An 18,890-nucleotide genomic window follows, 5' to 3' on the forward strand; every position below is an offset into this window, starting at 1 on the left:
TTCCAACAGCAGTTACCCGAATTTCTACATCCAGAAACGTGCCAGTTTACCACTAACCTACGCCAACGCACTTACCTTATTCGCCGCAAATAGCGAAAATCCGCGAGTAATCGACATCCCCCAATAGATCCATAGATGACACTAGATGGTGACAAAGCACTACTTTTTTTTTTTTTTTTTTTAATTAAACTCTTCAACTCACCTTAACATATTTCCTAGACTCCAAGATGGCGCCAATGTCATACTTTTATTGCTTTGGCCTGATCTCAAAAACAGCAAATAGGTGAGTTTTTCAGTAAATAACGAGGATAGGTTGTCCCCTAAAAGTCTGTGAATGGGTGAATCCCTGAATGCCGAACCAGAAATATAGTATGTTCACTGTAGTGCAGTCATAAATTCAGTAAATATTTGTAAGAAAAACTTTCATGGGCCATAATCAAATGAAAAACAACAAGTACAGTGGGAACCCTCTTGTTCTGCTTGACCATGTAATCTTACACCGCTGCGCAAACTAGTTCATCGCGCACCATTCGTAACCTTCTGACGTTGGATCTTGAAACCGTTGTATATGGAAAAGTGTCTCTATGCATGGGAAAAAAATGCTTTCCCCTCATATTCGTTAAAAAATATTTATTTCAATATAGAACAGTACAAAAAGTGATCACATTAGTGATAGTGTTAATTGAAGTAATGCTCAGGTGCAATATTTAATGACCAAAAAATACACTTCATTGTATTAATTTTATATAAACATGTATTATTCCAAATGTACCTTTTTATGTTACAGTAGACAAATTTTCAGCATTTTTGGGCCTATTGGATGCAATTAAAAAAATAATAGCTTAAATATTTGTTTTAATTATTTTGCATTAATTATTTTTCTAAGCCTTGCCATCACCCAAAACCAAATAAAAAACACATTTGAGTTTCAGTACAGTTACAGTAAAGTTACAGTTGTCAAGAAATAAAATAGAGAACAAAGGTGCAGCATACACTAGACTATAGACTAGGCTCTATTATATTGTCAACTGTCAAATAAAAAGTATATTCCTCCACATTTTTCATTTTTTTTGTCACAAATATTTAGTTTCAGTTAAAACGACCACAAAAACCTACATTTGAAGATAGTGTACATACTTTTCATTGGACACTGACAATATAATACATGCAAGTGTAATGCATTTATTTAAACACACAACAGTACAGTATCTTACTTTACAAAAAGGTGATCACATCGTGTTAGTATAAATCATTTTCAGGAGCATTGTTCAGTGACAATACAACTATTAAAATGAACAATGTGTCACAAATAATATATCAATAATGACTCAGAAAATGTAGCTTTTTTAGTGGCAGTAAATGTCACATTTGTAAGGGGCTATTGGGCTCTATCTTTAAATTTCGTGATTTATTTATATTTGCATGGATCCATCTCAGACTTCCCAAAATAAAATAATTAATTCACATTTAGATTCTCCATAGTAACTCTCTCTTGTCCTGAAATTCATAAAAAATAGAAAAAAAATACTGTAGTAAACAATGTCAAAAGTGCAATAGTATTATCATTTAAAAGTAATGGTATCATATGATTAAAATGAATGGAATCAATGGAAAAAGTGTCAAAACTGTCAAGGGATAGCCATATTATCAATATTTAATGCTTGTGTATCAATCGATACTGTATTGTAAAAGAGTGCAATATGATACCACTGCAATATTTTTTCCTTCCCTTCGTGGACAATTTTGACAGTGAGAAAGTTACATTAGTAATAGCATAATGTTAATAGAATTCCAATGGCATTGTGAATAAAGGGTTATTCTAAAGCGGAATAAACACAGACCCGTACCCCCCCTTTCCTATCAAAGTCAACACAGATTATTAGATGTCTCCAAGGATTATACTGAGCAGTGTGTGAAAAATGATCTTTCCATTATCGGTGGAGATATTGTTTTTTTCCACCTGATGTGTGGAGATGTTAAAAATCGGTTTGTGTTTACCCGCTTCAGTAGCTAGCTGATAGATGATGCTGGGAACAGTGAGTGTTTTTAATGGTAAACACAAAAGTCTGGTTGATCCTGACGTTCGGTTTCACTGGCGCCATTACGCGTGTCCGCCGACCTCGGCAGGAAGAAGACGGCCTTCTGCCTCGCCTCCGCCTTGGGACCCAGTTTGGGTTTTCCGTTCTTCTTGAGCGCCACGTACCACTCGTACTTCTGCGACTGATACGTGTTGTAGTGGTTCTCCTCGTATTTCTCCAGGAAGTAACACTCATCGTTGGGCGTCAGCTGCATCACATAGGGAGGTTACCGCTTACCCATCGTGACACTTTCATAAATGTAATTTCTCGCATACTTACTTATTTCCTGTGACGAGTGTTTCATGAATTACTTCTAAGAATGAATTTCATATAATCCCTCTCAAAATAGCTTCATATTGGGCAATTACAGTAACCTGATAATTGTGGTGTGTGTGCCCCCCCCCCCCCCCCCCCCCCCCCATATATTATATTACATAGTGGAACCTCCAAAGTGGAACACAGCCCGTTCTGTTCCTTTCAATTTGTTCTAATTTAAATAAATAAATGTGAATTTATTTGTTCTAGGGTTGTAAACCCTTTAATAACTGTAAAGGTGATACTTTAAGCAATGTTTAAAGAGTGTCTTCAAAGTTCCTTCTTTTGGGTTCTTTTACAAACCATCCTTCTTTGTCACTCAAGCTGTCTTTACCGTTAATGCCATTGGAGAGAGCCATTTTGTATTCACACAATAGCGGACAGCAAAATAAATGGTGTTTTTCTGAGATATAAAAAAATGAAAGTGTCAGAACTATTGCATGTCTTTACCATTACTATGATTATATAAAGACAAGAATGTAAATGCATAGCTAGGATCATTAATGCACTTATAGCCACAGAGTTTGAAAGGCAACACGTAAATTGTGCAACTCACACAATTTTTATGAACGTGTTTTTACCGTTATGCGCCTTTGTCTTTACTGTTATGCAAGAAGTGCATTTCAGTGGGCCAGCACCCTTTGCTCTATCTGTAAGGATTGCATTTACGATGAATGCTTAAAAATTTAAATCATCAATAACTTTTTTGAAAATGGGACTTTAACCGTGGCTGTTTCAGCATGGCAGACATTTGCCCATATAGAACCAAGGCGACATAAAAAAATTGCTAATTAAGATTTTGTATTTTTTTTAAACAAGTGTCATTACCATTATTTATCAAATTATATGAAAATGGGCCAGGTCACTCGTCGATGAGGTAAAACACACACACACACACACACACACACACACACGAACACACACAAACAGTCCGTTAAAATAGTTGAACTGTTCATGTGAGATATGTAAAACAGTTCAATAATTTAATAGTTAAGTAGCAATTCATTCTCATTTTTAATTGTAGTCTTTATAATTAGTTTAAACTTACTGATCCATAGAGGCGTCCTTTGTTGTTCATGGCCAGATATCTTCCCGTGTGCTCACCCGTCACCACGACCACGCCCACCTTTATAGCCTGCAACCTCAGGATGTCTGTGGCATGTATGACATATCGCACATTGTCATATGTGGTACATATTTTGTCAAGTAGATGTTAATGTAACCCGTATACTTTTCACGCAATGCAATCACCCACTGCATGCACACCAGCTAACGCAGCAATTGCACACTTATAATAGAAAAAATACAGCATACCAAATAGATACTTCAGTATATATTTAACGTGTTTTTAGTAAATAGGAATTTGTAATCTGTAAAAAATTAACATAAATACACGTGATACACAGTAGTGCCTTGACTGACAAGTTTAGGGTTGGGGTTAAACTTTGAAGTTTGCTGCCACCATCTGGCGCTCGTAACACAGTTTTTTTGCGCGCAACTCACGACAAAATAAATAAATAAATAAATCAACCAAGCGTCAGCTTGTATCTCATAAAACGCGTCAGTCCACAACAGTCTGTATCAAACTTGTAGCCCTCGAATGAATTGGTATCCAATAAGTAGCTCTCAGTTTCAAAAAGGGTGGTGACCCCTGATCAACACAATAATAATAATAATTTTAAAAAAGGATATTGTAGTTAAATATTGAATGAAGAGTTGCTTACCATAGGGGTCATTCTCCAGCATGCCACCGTTGACAATCCCATCAGGCAGAATCCTCAGCTGATAACCTCCATTGAGGCAGTGAAGCCGAGTGAGAGTGTGACGCTCATGTGTGGACAAGTCCAGTGAGGCGCTGGGCAGCGTTATCACGTTTCCTTCAGACATCCTCCCGAGGCTTTGAGGCTTGTGATGTGAAGCGGACACGCTGCCTTCTCCGCTCATGTCACCTGGCGAGTGTTTTAGAGAGAGAGAGAGAGAGAGAGACAGAGAGAGAGAGAGAGAGAGAGAGAGAGAGAGTTAGGGAGCTGGGTCCAAACAACCTCTTATGAGATATGAAAGCTGGAAATGTTTCACTCAGACTATGCATGATCCAACTTGTTTTCACAATTCCCAGATTAAATAAATAGAAATGGTTCCAGATGGTAGTGATGTAACTTTCGGGTGAAATCGGTAAAAGGGCCGGACAACATCATAAACAGAAACTGTTGTAACTGTGTGGAATATCTCTTTTTAACTAACAATTGGGAGATGAAAGGAAATTATGTTACACTCCATTCATGCTTTTCTGCCAAGTGTTACAATGTGAAACCTGAAATAGTTATGTTTAGATATATTCATGTAGAATACTCACAAAAGCCTTAAAAGGTAAAACTTCTTTTAAACAAATTCACGTGAAAGTTTAAGTCTGGATCTGTGTATTTAATTTATTGTAGATAGATAGGAGACACAAATAGCTAACCATGAAAACGAACTTGATAAAGAAAATGTATGAGCTAAGTAGCTAACTTAAATGGATAAATGAATGGATGATAGACTAAGTAGCTTGCAACAACAACAAGCTAGACAAATAAAAAATCCAAGCTAATTAGCGAGCATAGACAGACAGACAGACAGATAGATAGATAGATAGATAGATAGATAGATAGATAGATAGATAGATAGATAGATAGATAGATAGATAGATAGATAGATAGATAGATAGATAGATAGATAGATAGATAGATAGATAGATAGATAGATAGATAGATAGATAGATAGATAGATAGATAGATAGATAGATCATCGTTAAATGTACGTATCTATGCTAAACAGCTAGCTAAGATAGATGGAACTTGTTGCTGTCTGTCTACAGTTTAGTCACCACACCGGATGTTAGCAACGACGTCTTGACGCATCTAATAATTTGATTGCAGAATACTGAATCGTCTACTGTAGCGTTGATGCAGCAATTTTGCGGGATGGATAGAAGCAGCTACGACTCAGAAGCAGCAGTGCTTGACGTAAGACGTTTGGTATTTACTCAATAACATGCTCAGAAGAAGGCTACTTGGGAATAACGAAAACTTGTCAAGAGTTCACATGTGGCTGTGTGGGAGGAGTGATTATAAAGGTACCTAAAAACAAAACGAGACTTTCTTCTTCAGCCTGTTCTTTGCCCAGGCAAGACCCCAGCTGGTTTTGAATTCTTACCAAACACACAATATCTGACGTAGCTGAGATTAGAGAAGATTTCCTTGCCAATATTCTACTGGGTAGTATTTTTAGCCAGCTTTCCCCAAAGACATATTCAGAGAAAGTATTCTATTGGTTCTGAATAATGTCTGAACCTGTCGGGGTAAACTGGGATTAATGGTCAGATTTAGATTTACATGTTCATTCTTCATGTTCTAAAATTATTCCTGAAAAATATTTGAAATATCCTACCGGCGATTGGAAGAGGAAACAGAAGTAAAATTCCTGGTTACATATTCCTTGCCAGTGTTGTACTGGATGCAATTTACAGTCAGTGTTCTTTCAAATTTCCACAAGCTGTGTCAGAGCAAGACCCTTATTGATTTAGAATGATATTCTACTTCACTCTTTTACTGAGGTCGCAGAATTGAATAGTAGGATCAGGATTTACATGCTCCTTGTCAACCTTCTGCCGCATGCAATTTTCTGTCAACCTTCCTTAAAATGTGATGAGTTATGCCAGAGCAAGAATCCTGTTTTTTTTTTTTTTTTTTTTTTTTTTTTTTTTAAATGGATGGATACTCTACCAAGGGTGACAAGATAGTTCACCCTAAAAATCTGATCAGTACTTACATGCTCCTTGTCAATATTCTGTCTGGCCACATTTTCAGATGAACTAATATGGAATTTGGTGGTATGACTCAGCAAGAACTCTATTAATTTTGAATGCATGATATCCTACCTGAGATGGAAGAGATAACAGAGGTTTAAAAAAGGGGGAGTTTTTATTTATTTATTTATTTTTTTAATTTAACAAACCACCCTGCCAGAGGAAGAACAACCTAACCAAGCCAAAAACATGGCCCACGAGGTGTCAATTATTTGCCATGCAGTCGCCTGTACACTCTGCAGCCTCGCGCTGACCTGTTTGCTTGGGCTTCGGCAGCTTTGATGAAACTACGCACTTCCATAATTGCTACCATTATGAATGGGCGTGTTTGAGACTACTGCTCATGCAGTCAGTGTGGTCAGTGAGGGGCGTCGCTTTAGTCAAACTCAACGGGGAGGGGGGGGATTAGGTGAATTGAGGCTACATTCAAATCTAAAAACTGCTAATTCCCCTTTTTATTGTCAGATCAGGATTTACATTTTCCTTGCTAATGTTCTGTTCGGGGAAATTTTCAACCAACGTCCCTAAACATATTCACGAGATACAGCATGTAAGTGCAAGAAACCGATTGATTTTGAATATTATCCAAGATGACTGAAGTAGCTATGGTTAAATAAAGCAACTTACCTGATCCTTGATCAGATGTTCCACTGGGTGCAGATTTCAGCCTACCTAACTTAAAAATGTCAGAGCAAGAACCCTATTGATTTTTAATGATACCTATCGCAATTGCAATTTTCAGTCGATCTTTGTTACCATGAATGAGAACCCTATTAATGTTTATACTAAAAATTATATTTCACCAGGAGGACTGAAGTAGCCTTCCTAGTGTTCCAGGTGCAATTTTAAGTAATCCTAAAGAAATTCCAGAGTCAAAGAAAGAACCCTATGGATTTTTAAATTATATCCAGTGCAGTGGGGCCTATCGCTTTAAATCAACCTTTTTATGTAAACTAAATATTGAAAAAAAAAGTGATTTGAGTTCCATGTGAGAGGTTGCTTATTAGTGAGCAAGTGATGTGATGGTGCTGCATAACAATCTTGCCTTTTAAAAAGTTTGCATTCTTTTCCTACGCAGGGACTTGAGCAGTCTCCACCCCATCTTACCCTGCAGGGCTCATTTTAACAGGCCCGCGCCAAGACTAAAATTATCACTGCAAAAAAAGGGAGAGCGGCACCCTCAAATGGTGTGACTCAAGTGTCTTGTCTGACCGGCTGTTGCCACATTCTTCGGGCCGCCGGTAAGCAATAAAAGAGAGATGTTTGTCAAACAGGAGGTTGACTATATTTCCCAGAATTCCTACTTACTTTACTCAGATGCCTTTATCACTGTAGTTTTGGGATCGGAAAACCAAAATCCGAATAACAACCGGCGTGATCATGTGAGGTATCCGTGTAGGAGGATGTCTTTCATATCTCCAAATGTGTTGCCATATTTGTGGTTCATGTGTAATACAACACATGACTCCCAACTAAGATGATGGAAATTCGTTAAAGAAAAAGGTGACTAATTCAATTTATGCAGAATTGTACACTCACTGGTCATTTTTGGCTGGGAAAGCAATGCTATACAAAACGTAATATTTTTATATTCTAAAATCCAATACTTGGTGGGGTGGTGGTGAAGGTTTGACCTTTTGACACACATATTTTGATACACATATACATATGTATATATATACATATATATATATATATATATATATATATATATATATACATATATATATATATATATATATACATATACATATATATACATATATATATATATACATATATATATATATATATATATATATATATATATATATATATATATATATATATATATATATATATATATACATACATATATATACATATATACATATACACATATATACATATACACATACATACATATATATATATATATATATATATATATACATATATACATATACACATACATATACACATATATATACATACATATATATACAAACATATATATACATACATATACATATACATACATACATATACATATATATATACATGTGTAATATATAAATATATATATATATATATATATATATACATATATATATATATATACATATATATATACATACATATATATACATATATACATATACACATATATACATATACATACATATACACATACATACATATATATATATATATATATATATACATATATACATATACACTTACATATATATATATATATATATATATATATATATATATATATATATATATATATATATATATATATATATATATATATATATATATATATTACAGCGGTTAAACTTCATATCCAGTACATGCACGACCTACTTACACATTCAGCAAAACAAGTCGAAGCACTTCCTCCCGGTTCGAATGAATCGCGAAGGAGACCGGACCAAAGAAGCCATAGGAACTTTGAACGTCTATAATGTCTTTGGTTTTACACAATATGTCTTCAAGAGCTACCAAAGATGACAATATCCAATGTTTAGGCTTCATTCGTGTTTACATATATCATTATCATATTTGTATAATTAAATTATATACATGTATTTTTCTGTCTGAATACACCAGCCATAAAGAAAATTTTAGTCAGTTCAACTTCAAACAATATGTCATCAAACCTTAGTTCTATGCCGTATTCATGCTCGTTAGTGTAGTTTACACAGAAAGCATGCTCACCTGTTTTCTGGGTTTGATCAAGTGACGTTCCGCATATAGTGGATTGTACCATGCTTTGGGTGGGCCACTGTAATTAAAAAACAACAACAATAACATATACATAATACATGTTTTTATTATAACTGTATTATTATTATTTATATGTTTCTAATTACAATTAATTACATTAGTATTATTATTACTACTATTACTATTAGATTAATTATATTACTATTATTATTATTATATTAATGGAAAGAATAATACATTATTATTATCATCATCATTATTAATATTATTATTATTAAGAATAATATATATTCTCGCAATTACGGAAGCCACACCAAAAAAAAAGGTTCACTATCACGTTATAACGTCACGTGTAATTTATCACATTATAATGTGAAACATATCACGTTACAACATGAAACCTATCATGTTATAAAGTAATAGTGAACCTTTTTTTTTGGTGTGGCAGCAATACGCTTCCGTACGCAATAAATAGAATAAACAACTAATTAAAAAAAGAGCACTCACGGTTGCGCCGTTAAATTTGACAGATTACAATTTACCTCAATGCCGCGAGAGGGCGTGACAGCCTGCAAACCTCTTTTTTTTTTTTTTTTTATTTATTTCGAGCCAATGAAATATTCTGTCAATTTCATGAATTACTGGCAGCATCCCGTATCATAATGACGCTTCCGGTCACTTATATTGTGTTCATATATTGTTTGAGTCATGTTTTTTTTTTCACTCTAATATTTACACTTTGTGACAGTCGCACGATAAAAACGTCAACAATGCAACTGTTTCTTTATTGATGATGATGATTATTATTTTAAATACCGCCGAATAGGAATAACTACCACTTGAACGTCAAAAAATGATTGCGTGTTTCGCCTCAAAGGAGAGTACGTTTTGTTTTAAATGGTTGTCTTGTTTTCTAGCGTTTCATTTCATAGCTACAAGAGGACTTTTAGCTAGTTGGTTGCTTTTATATATACTCAATGAATATTTGTCTGAACGTAAGGCTTTGTTCAATGCAGGCACTCAAAGGTCAAAGGTAAAAACAAAATCAAATCAAATGGACGTAGTGGCTCATTGATGCCAACAGATGACGCCAAAGTGCTGCTGATGCGTTCAACTGAGTCTTGGTGACGTTCTGTCAGCGCTGGGTGTCATGACATCACCTCCCTTCAAAACAAGTGAATCCCCCGACTGTGGGCGAAGTTTGTTTCGACATACGATGGTGTTGTAAACAATTACGTAAACAGTATGTGACAACAGGAATAGCGCCACTAACGCCGGTTTCAGTTTATAGTTTTTCTTTTTTTAAAATACGAGATTAAATTCAATATGGCTAAAAAAAAAAAAAAACGTATACTCTGTCATATACTCTTAACGCTGTAGCTGTCAGACCACCGTAATGTGGTTCTGATAGTAAACCAACATTTTGGGGTGGGAGAAGAAAATGCCAGAGTGAGCATCTTCACATGTATTTTTTTGCAGGAGGAGCAACGTCCGCCCCTTGGCCCCTCAAATGCACCCGATTGGGCAAGAGAGACGTCAGTCAAAGGATTAGGCGCGTGGCGGTAGGTTGACCGCGAGCTGTCGAAGCCGAAGCGTTCACGCAAGTCGTCCACATTTTCACGGTTCTCAGTCGCGTATTGCACTGGCAGCCTCATCATCACCCCCGTCGGACTGACTGGAATGCAGCACCGGTTTACAGGAGTATCTGGACGCTATATTGCCTTATTGGATTTATTCTGACAACTTTCCTTATTTACTCCCATTGGATGTTGCAGTGGTGCGGTTCTTGAGTAAGCGCTTGAATCTAAATAGGGTTTTGCAGGAGATAATAAGGCAAGATTATGCAGGTAAGGTCCCCTCCTCCTCATTTTGGATAACATTTCACACGTTGTTTACATGTCGTAAACGTATTTTTGCATCTCCCCGCAATAGCCGCTATAGCAGCCCACATCAGGGATCGCCCCTCTGTCCTCCTTGGAGCTTTTTTTTTTTTTTTTTTTTTTTTTTTTTTTTTTTTTTTGTAGCCGGCTCTCGTCCCAGCAGCTTGTGTGTGCAGGCAGGGGGCGAAGATGGGACTGCCCGCCTTGGAGTTCAGTGACTGCTACCTGGATAGTCCGCAATTCAGGGAGAGACTCAAGTCCCACGAGCTGGAGCTGGACAAGACCAGCAAGTTCATCAAGGAGCTCATCAAGGATGGCAAGGCGCTCATCCAGGCGCTCAAAAGTAAGTTTGATGAGATGACTGCACAATCATGTCCATGGTGACGAATACACAATATTAGGTACACATGCATCATCCAATGATAATATAAAGAAACATCTAACAAAACGAGGAAGATGTATTCATTCAACAATTTATTCACGATTGTGGTCATTAGGAATAAAGAAATGTGCTCATGCAATTATTGTGAAATGAATCAACGGTTAATTTCTATTCCCTGCTGTTAAATCGGTGAAAATGTGTTGCCTAATATTTTCATAATTAAAGACAAAGACCAGCAAAATGGGGGGAAGGGGGGGGGGGGGGGTGATGCCATCAGCAGAACCTGAGGCTCAGAGCGAAACGTCTTGCTGATACTGTAATAAAACAAACAACCTATTGACAGTCAGTCCAACAACTGAACAACTTAGCTTCTAGCACGGAAGCCTGCGGCTCCCAGATAAACTCTTTCAAATTCAGAGACACAATACAACTACAGCAAAACCTGAGGTTTAGCTCTAAACTTCCAATAATAGTGTAATAAAACAAAGAAATAGAACATATCCCAATGGAAAAGCTTCTTATTGACAGTCATTCCATCAGCTGAAAGCAAGTGCATTGTGTAAGTATTTTCATGGTAACTTTTGCAGCTGGGAGACTCCCACTCCATTAACTTTCTACCAGCCAATGTTGTAGGTGTGTTTAGTATTGCAATATTTTGACATAGGATTTTATGATGGATTCTCAAATTACAGAGGGAGAATCACAGAATGATAGATAACAGTTATTGTTTTGGAACTGGTCAAGACTGAGGCTCCGAACTAAACTTCTTTACATTCAAAGGCACAACACAACTGTATCACAGTCTCATAACTCAAGCTTCCTGATTCTAGTTGAGGAAAATTAAAGTGTCCACAGCAGTTTTTAACAGTCAGTCCAACAGCAGAAAATAAATTGACACTGACATGATAATTTTCCAGCCATTGCAACTTCACTCAATTGACTTTTCCCCAGTCTAGATCATCACTGTTTCCAGTAAGGTCATATTTACCAACAAGCTTAAAAATGGCCTTGCACCACTTGGCTCTGGTCCCCTTAACGTTTCCTTTTAATTTCTATTGTTGCACATTAAGGCAGCAAACAACGTGACTTTAGTTCAGCCCTAACTTTGCCAGTCAGGGGAACCTCACTCCATTCCCTTTGCATCAGTCTGTGTTTTAGGTGTGTATTGTTGTGGTCGTTAACAATAACCTTACGTTCAAAATGGCCCTTTTGGTTAGCACACTCAAATTTGGACCTCTGCTGGTTACTGTGTCAATGTTGCTGCACAATTTTTGATACAGCTCTTTTATTGGATCTCATTAAGATTGTGCAGGCGTATCGGATGTTGTGCCATGCGAGTATATTCTACAAGAAACAAATGGGGGACGTCACAGTGTCCTAATGTGAGCGTGGGAGTAGCACGACACCCCTCTTGTTCAAGTACTCTTGTTATGTTCAAGGCGTAAGATTGCAAGCTTCTCCCCCAAGCTGTCAGCGCCTCGATTCTCATTAGCTTTTACTTGGAAGACACTGGGAGTGCTGTGCTCTGTGTATCAGACACTCGTGAGTGCTGGTATGTGCTGGAGGGTGTGTAAAAAGGCTTCCATGCTGTCTGGATGTCGATAACAAATTGAGCTGCAATGGAGTTCATCTTGTAAATGAGCTGCTAATGGCTCATGGAAGGGGATTTCATGTCTGCTTGTCAGTTGATAAAGGGAGTCAAAGCATTGAATGTCTATGTACAGTCTCTTTTACACCAAACTAACATCTATACTGACACGCTAACTTTGCAAGCCAGGGGAGCATCACTCCATTCAAAAATACAAACTTGAACTTTCCACTATGTGTCAGCAGGAGTGTTCTTTTTTAAAACTGTGTCATCTCTTTCAGCTGATGTGTATCCTTCTATTTTTGTTCATTGGTGAGATCTGGAAAATCCAAATGAATGACCATTGTGGCTTTTCTCTGCTGTTCTAACAGGGTGCTGCTGCTCATCAGCAGGCATTTCATGTACCATTTCCCTCCATTGAATTACGTAGTAGCCTTAGCTATTGCTGATGTTATTTTCTCAAGATGATTGTTTCCAAGTGCAAAAATCAAAAGAGGCAAATTTCACAACAGTTGTTTTGAGGAGAATCTTGACATCAAAATGTTCCTTTCTCTTTAAAATTCGTTTTTGGGAAGTCTGAGAGAATAGAGTCTAGGTCACTGCTGGTTTGTCTTCAGTTTGGAATGCATGTGTGTTTGTAATTCTGCACACATTCATGCACACATGTTGTAAATATGGATATAGTGCATTCCTTATGAGCATGAGAGCTGTGTGTGCGTTCACACTGTGGGAGCGATGAGGTGATGGGACAACGCCTTAAAATGGATTGAAGTCATTAGGATGTGAAAATGCATTATGTACTGCTTTTATTGCATATGTTAACTCCCCCCATGCACCACCAAGGAATCTTGCATGATACCACTACACCAGCGGCAGCTATAGCAAAAAGGTCTCAGGATTTTGCTCACATGTACGATTTCAGAGGCAAATTTTTCCAAAATTGCTGGTCTCGGCAGTGCTTAGGAAAGAAGCTGGCATCCCTCCAAGCAACCAGTCCCTATTTCCATGCAGTGGTCCACAACAGGCCTGAACCACCACCACACTGAAGACAAATCACTATACCGCTTACTGCACCGTCCGAGAATCGAATCGTGTACTCCATTGGGGCTGCTGTATTGGTATCATACAAGATTCCCATTCTTGTGATGGGTTTGATTCCCGGGTGGTGTATGCTCTCTTAATGAGGGAAGTGTAGTGGTCAACACCTTGTGAGATTGCATTTTGCACTGTTTTTCCCCCACATCAACTCCAAATTTTAAATAAAGTTACTGCAATTTCTTATGTATAATGCGCATTCCCCCCACCCTCCCCAAAAAAATATTGTCAAAAGTAAGTAGTGCGCATTATACATAGGTATAGGGCAAAATGAAAGTCAGGTGGCCGACTGGTTAGTGCGTCTGCCTCACAGTTCTGAGGACCGTGGTTCAATCCCGGCCCCGCCTGTGTGGAGTTTGCATGTTCTCCCCGCGCCTGCGTGGATTTTCTCCGGGCACTCCGGTTTCCTCCCACATCCCAAAAACATGCATGCTAAGTTAATTGACGACTCTAAATTGCACGTAGGTGTGAATGTGAGTGTGAATGGTTATTTGTTTGTATGTGCCCTGCGGTTGGCTGGCAACCAGTTCAGGGTGTACCCTGCCTCCTGCCCGATGTTAGCTGGGATAGACTCCAGCACGCCCGCGACCCTTGTGAGGAGAAGCGGCTCAGAAAATGGATGGATGGATGGACTTTCATTCCAATGTCACCGCCACCTAGAGGTTATGAGAAAGGTGTACACTTTCATTCTAATATGCCGCCACCTATAGGTTATGAAAAAGGTGTAGCCTACACTTTTATTCCAATGTAAAAGGGTACGTATGACTGCATATATGTACAGTTGTGCTCATAAGTTTACAAACCCTGGCAGAAGTTGTGAAATATTTATTTATTATTTTTAAATACAACTGATGACTGAACAACAACCATCATTAATTTCTCTATGGTTATGTTTTGTTTAATGATAATGCTTTTTTTAAATTCTTGACATTTTAATTTGAATCCCATTATAATAAAATTAAATGTGTTTTGCCTAGCCCTTCATGTTTTCTTTAAAGAATTATACCCATCTTACAAATTCTGCATGGGTAATCAAACAGGGGGACAACTGTATGTTTTCTAATTTACAAAATAAAAAGTAGGGCTGTGAATTTTAAAATAAGAGCAAGTAAATAAAAAAAAGTATTACATGTTCAAATAAAGTGTTTAACTTCAGAATAATTATTTGAAAAAAAACTAACAAAATACAGATAATACTTCATATTTTGATCATATGGGTAGAAGCAAAATCATGGATTGTAAAAATGGATTATACATAGGTAGAAGGGTCTTCCAGAATTTTGAGATCAACTTTGGGGATGCGTATTATACACGGGTGCATGTTCCGCCCGTACCTGTGTGGGTTTTATTCAGGTACTCCGGTTTCCTCCTACATTCTAAAAACATGCATGGTAGGTAAGTTGGAGACTAAAAATGTTCTGTAGGTGGGAGTGTGAATAGTTGTTTTGTCCATGTGATTGGCGGGCGACCAGTTCAGGGTGTACCCCGACTCTCGCCCAGTCAGCTGGGAGCTGCAGCACACCTGCGACCCCAGTGATGATAAGCGGTACAGAGAATGGATGGATGGATATCTCGTTTGAGTCATCCATGACCACAATTTGAACTCCAGTTTTGTGCAATGTTCAAGGCAAATGTGGACAATCTGAAGATTTTTTGAGAGGGATACCTGATTAATCCATGATCTATGATTAAAAAAATATCCTGTACTGTACCGATGGCACCGGATTCCCATTCTTGCAACTTGAGTTCATGTGTCTCAAATAGGACAATGTGGATTGACATCAAGCGAGAACATTTTAATGGGAAAAATTGCCTTGGTTCATTAACATTTTGGTTCCTTAACAGAGTTGTGAAAAGAATTAAGTTTGTAAAATTTAATGATCATCATGATTCCCATTTTTATGACATAGGTTTTATTCCCAGGCAGTACTTTTTGGGCCATAGTGACTTGGCTTGAGAGTGGTAGGTACAGTATAAGACATGTTCGGTCAGCTCAAATGCTTCGTGAACTTCAGCATCTGGTAGGTCACACGTCATGGCTAAAATATTAAGTTTTATAATATAGCAGGACCACATTAACGTCGGTTTAAAATTGATGAAATAATGAATGTTTATCTTCCCTAGAATCAGAGTAACAGTGTTTTGAAATGACAAAAGGTGAAATGTGCCAACGTATACACCAGGGCCTGTAATGACTACACTCGTTCTTCACAGCCTCAATTACAGTATGCAGTGTGTCTACACACACACATTTTTGCGGCACGTGGATGAAGCCTGCGGTCGCTTAAAAAGCCCTGCATCCGACCATTAGTCCTGTGTTGACAATAGCCTTGCCTTTTTGCTCTTTACTCTGACTTCAAATTGAGCCTTTAACATGAGAGCTTGTGTGTAAATGAAAATAATTTTATTTTTAGTTATAAGGAAGCTAATAACAGCATTTGCGTAGTGCGGCTGTCAACTACTGTTAGATGAGGGCCTTGGACACACGCATGTACACTGCACCATAACTAATTGTCCATTATGGCAAACGGAGGGAGTCAGACGTTCTTTTCAAAGGTGCTCCTGAGGAGTATGTGCCAATGGGCAAATGGAAAAAGAGAAAAAAGGACAGCATGGCCTTATTATTTTGTTTTTTTTTCCTTTTGAGTATGGAATCTAGGTTGTGGAGGAGAGAATGGGGACTGCGTGTCAGTGTGTATGCAGCGGGACTTGAAATATGAATATTCCGCATTTGAAGCAAAATCTTAAAATATTTTGCCTCCCATGGGATCTGAATCTATTATAATAGGTATGTGTGTATTCTGTGTACTGTATGTGTGTGCGTCATTTCAGTGGCGCACAGTGGGGGTTGGGGGGGTCTTCCTCAAGCTGTGACGTACTCTTCAGGAGAAGGAAAATAGGGCATGTCAGCTCTGCCCTTGTGCTATTGTTGCTTTGCATTTACACACACACGCGCACACACACAATACACGAACACAATACAAGAACGCTCAGAATGGCGAATTCCTAGCATGGATGCGTGTGGCATCTCTGATTTGAAGAGCTTTGGAAAGTAATTGTTTTATTTGTAAAATAAACCAATTAAGTAGTCTCCAAGATAATCATCTTAAATTGCATGTGATTTGAAACTGGGCTTACACACTGTACACATGACCAATTCACCCAAACTTGTTTGCAAGCATGATCATGTGGTGCAGTCTTGCCTTCCACCAATAGTGCCACTGGTGTATTGGTATCATGCAAGATTCTGTAACCTGGTTTTGATACCCAGGCGGCGCATGATTTTATAACAGGCCGCTAATTGCAGCTAATGTCAGATAACTTGGTCTAAGTGTGGCAAACTTGAGAGCCACTCAGATTTTACATCTACCTAACATGCTAATTGAAGTTCCCTTTGTTCATGTTCTGGTAAAACCAAAAGCACCAATCAAAAAAATGTTTTTCCTTCGGCAATGACAGTATTGTAGCTCATTTTATTGTATTATAATTTCAACATATTTTCAATAAATTTCCATTTAAAGATAATTAGCACTTTGAAATATTCTGTATCTACTGCACTTAGAGTGGACTTGAAGCTCAACATTGTGCTTGTAGCACGCTTGTCATGTCAATAGTTGACTGTTCAATATTTCATAATGTGGACTCGAGTTACACTTCCGGGCTACGACAGTGACTCAGCCTCTCGATGCATCGTGGTATTACTTGCATGTGTTTACGTTTCAGGGCACATAGCTACTCACGCCGACCTCGTTACCACAGCAACCGCTGAGAAATGACTCGGTAATGTCTGGGCACACCAGCAACATCTAATTGGGTGAAGAAATTTTTCCAGAGATGTGAAATAAAGTGTAGTTGTGCACTTAAGTAGAAGAACAGTGCTGATTGCCACTCAATTCATTCAGTTTCAGCACTGCCTTGCTTTGCGTGTGTTTGCTGGTGTTTGGTCATGAAAGTATGCAGCTGCAATTTCACTTCTTGTTTCAACTGTTACTGCAGGTGGTTGTTGAGCCTTATTATTAAATTGACACTTGGCAAATTACTGTTGCCCAATGGTGAGTTCACATTTTCAGCTGTTTCAACATGAACGTTTACAGAGACAAAAGAGGAGGTCTGGTTAACCTGGTAAAAAGATTATATGTACACATCTCTCCCTATGCTCCCTCTTTATTCTATTTATGTTTTAAATTTGTGTGAGGTTTTTACAATAGGAAGGTTAAGTTCAACCCCAGAAAGAAAAAAGGTTCAGCTTGTAATTGACCCTCAATATTCATCACAAATTGTAAACTGACCAAAGTTTTCAGGAGAAATATCTTTCAGAAGTCAACACATTTCACAAAACTTCAACTCAGTGTTTAGTTTTTCTTTCTTTCTTTCTTTCTTTCTTTCTTTCTTTCTTTCTTTCTTTCTTTCTTTCTTTCTTTCTTTCTTTCTTTCTTTCTTTCTTTCTTTCAAGACAATAATTTACACACAAGCAGAAAACCCACAAAGCAAAGCATCACATAGTCCGCTTGGTTGCTTGTGCAAGTACAGGAGACTTCTCTGTTCAAGATCCTCAGTATAATATCAAGTCAAAAAGAAGTCAAAATAAAAAATTAGTAACAATGACCTTAGAACTGGACGTGTAATTTCGTTCGGCGCACCAGTGGAGCTGCGACAAATGTGGTACTGTCCTGCCGGCTCAGTCAAATATGTCAACAATAAGTGGACAATATACAGTAATGTCTGCCAATGCATGTTGGTTGTAGTGTATGTTACACACGTCTGTCCAGGTTGCTCAGTCAGAAGCACAGAATGCAGAGTGCAATAACTTGAAACCAACATAATGTCTGTGCGTTATTCGCTTGATCAAAACACAAACAACCTCCACAAACATGGTGCTACGAAAAGTAAAGGAATCTTGCAAAGGTAACCCATCAGCCTCTGACCTTTATCCAGAGCTTCCCAGGCCCATGTACCAAATTCTCCATCTTTAACTAATTATAGTGCATTAGTT

The 18,890-nt window shown here is 37.7% G+C and overlaps 2 protein-coding genes across 3 annotated transcripts in view; one reads left to right on the forward strand and one right to left on the reverse strand.

Moving 5' to 3' along the window:
* Positions 1–615: 615 nt before the first annotated feature.
* On the reverse strand, positions 616–4,447 carry LOC133415954 (fibroblast growth factor 1-like). The gene is made up of 3 exons (XM_061702516.1): positions 4,118–4,447; positions 3,442–3,545; positions 616–2,286 (listed from the first exon to the last, which is right to left on the reverse strand). Exons 1-3 carry the CDS (start codon positions 4,335–4,337, stop codon positions 2,047–2,049), a joined length of 564 nt encoding a protein of 187 aa, XP_061558500.1. The 5' UTR covers positions 4,338–4,447; the 3' UTR covers positions 616–2,046.
* A 6,539-nt stretch (positions 4,448–10,986) lies between these two features.
* The window catches only part of LOC133415644 (rho GTPase-activating protein 26-like), a 71,706-nt gene continuing 63,802 nt past the window's right edge, over positions 10,987–18,890 (forward strand). For both annotated transcript variants that reach the window (XM_061701847.1, XM_061701848.1), the window contains exon 1: positions 10,987–11,175. In XM_061701847.1, coding sequence (XP_061557831.1) covers positions 11,022–11,175 — 154 coding nt within the window. In that variant the 5' untranslated portion in view covers positions 10,987–11,021. The remainder of the gene's footprint in view (positions 11,176–18,890) is intronic.

Source organism: Phycodurus eques, chromosome 17 (assembly GCF_024500275.1).
Source record: "Phycodurus eques isolate BA_2022a chromosome 17, UOR_Pequ_1.1, whole genome shotgun sequence".
Taxonomy (NCBI): domain Eukaryota; kingdom Metazoa; phylum Chordata; class Actinopteri; order Syngnathiformes; family Syngnathidae; genus Phycodurus; species Phycodurus eques.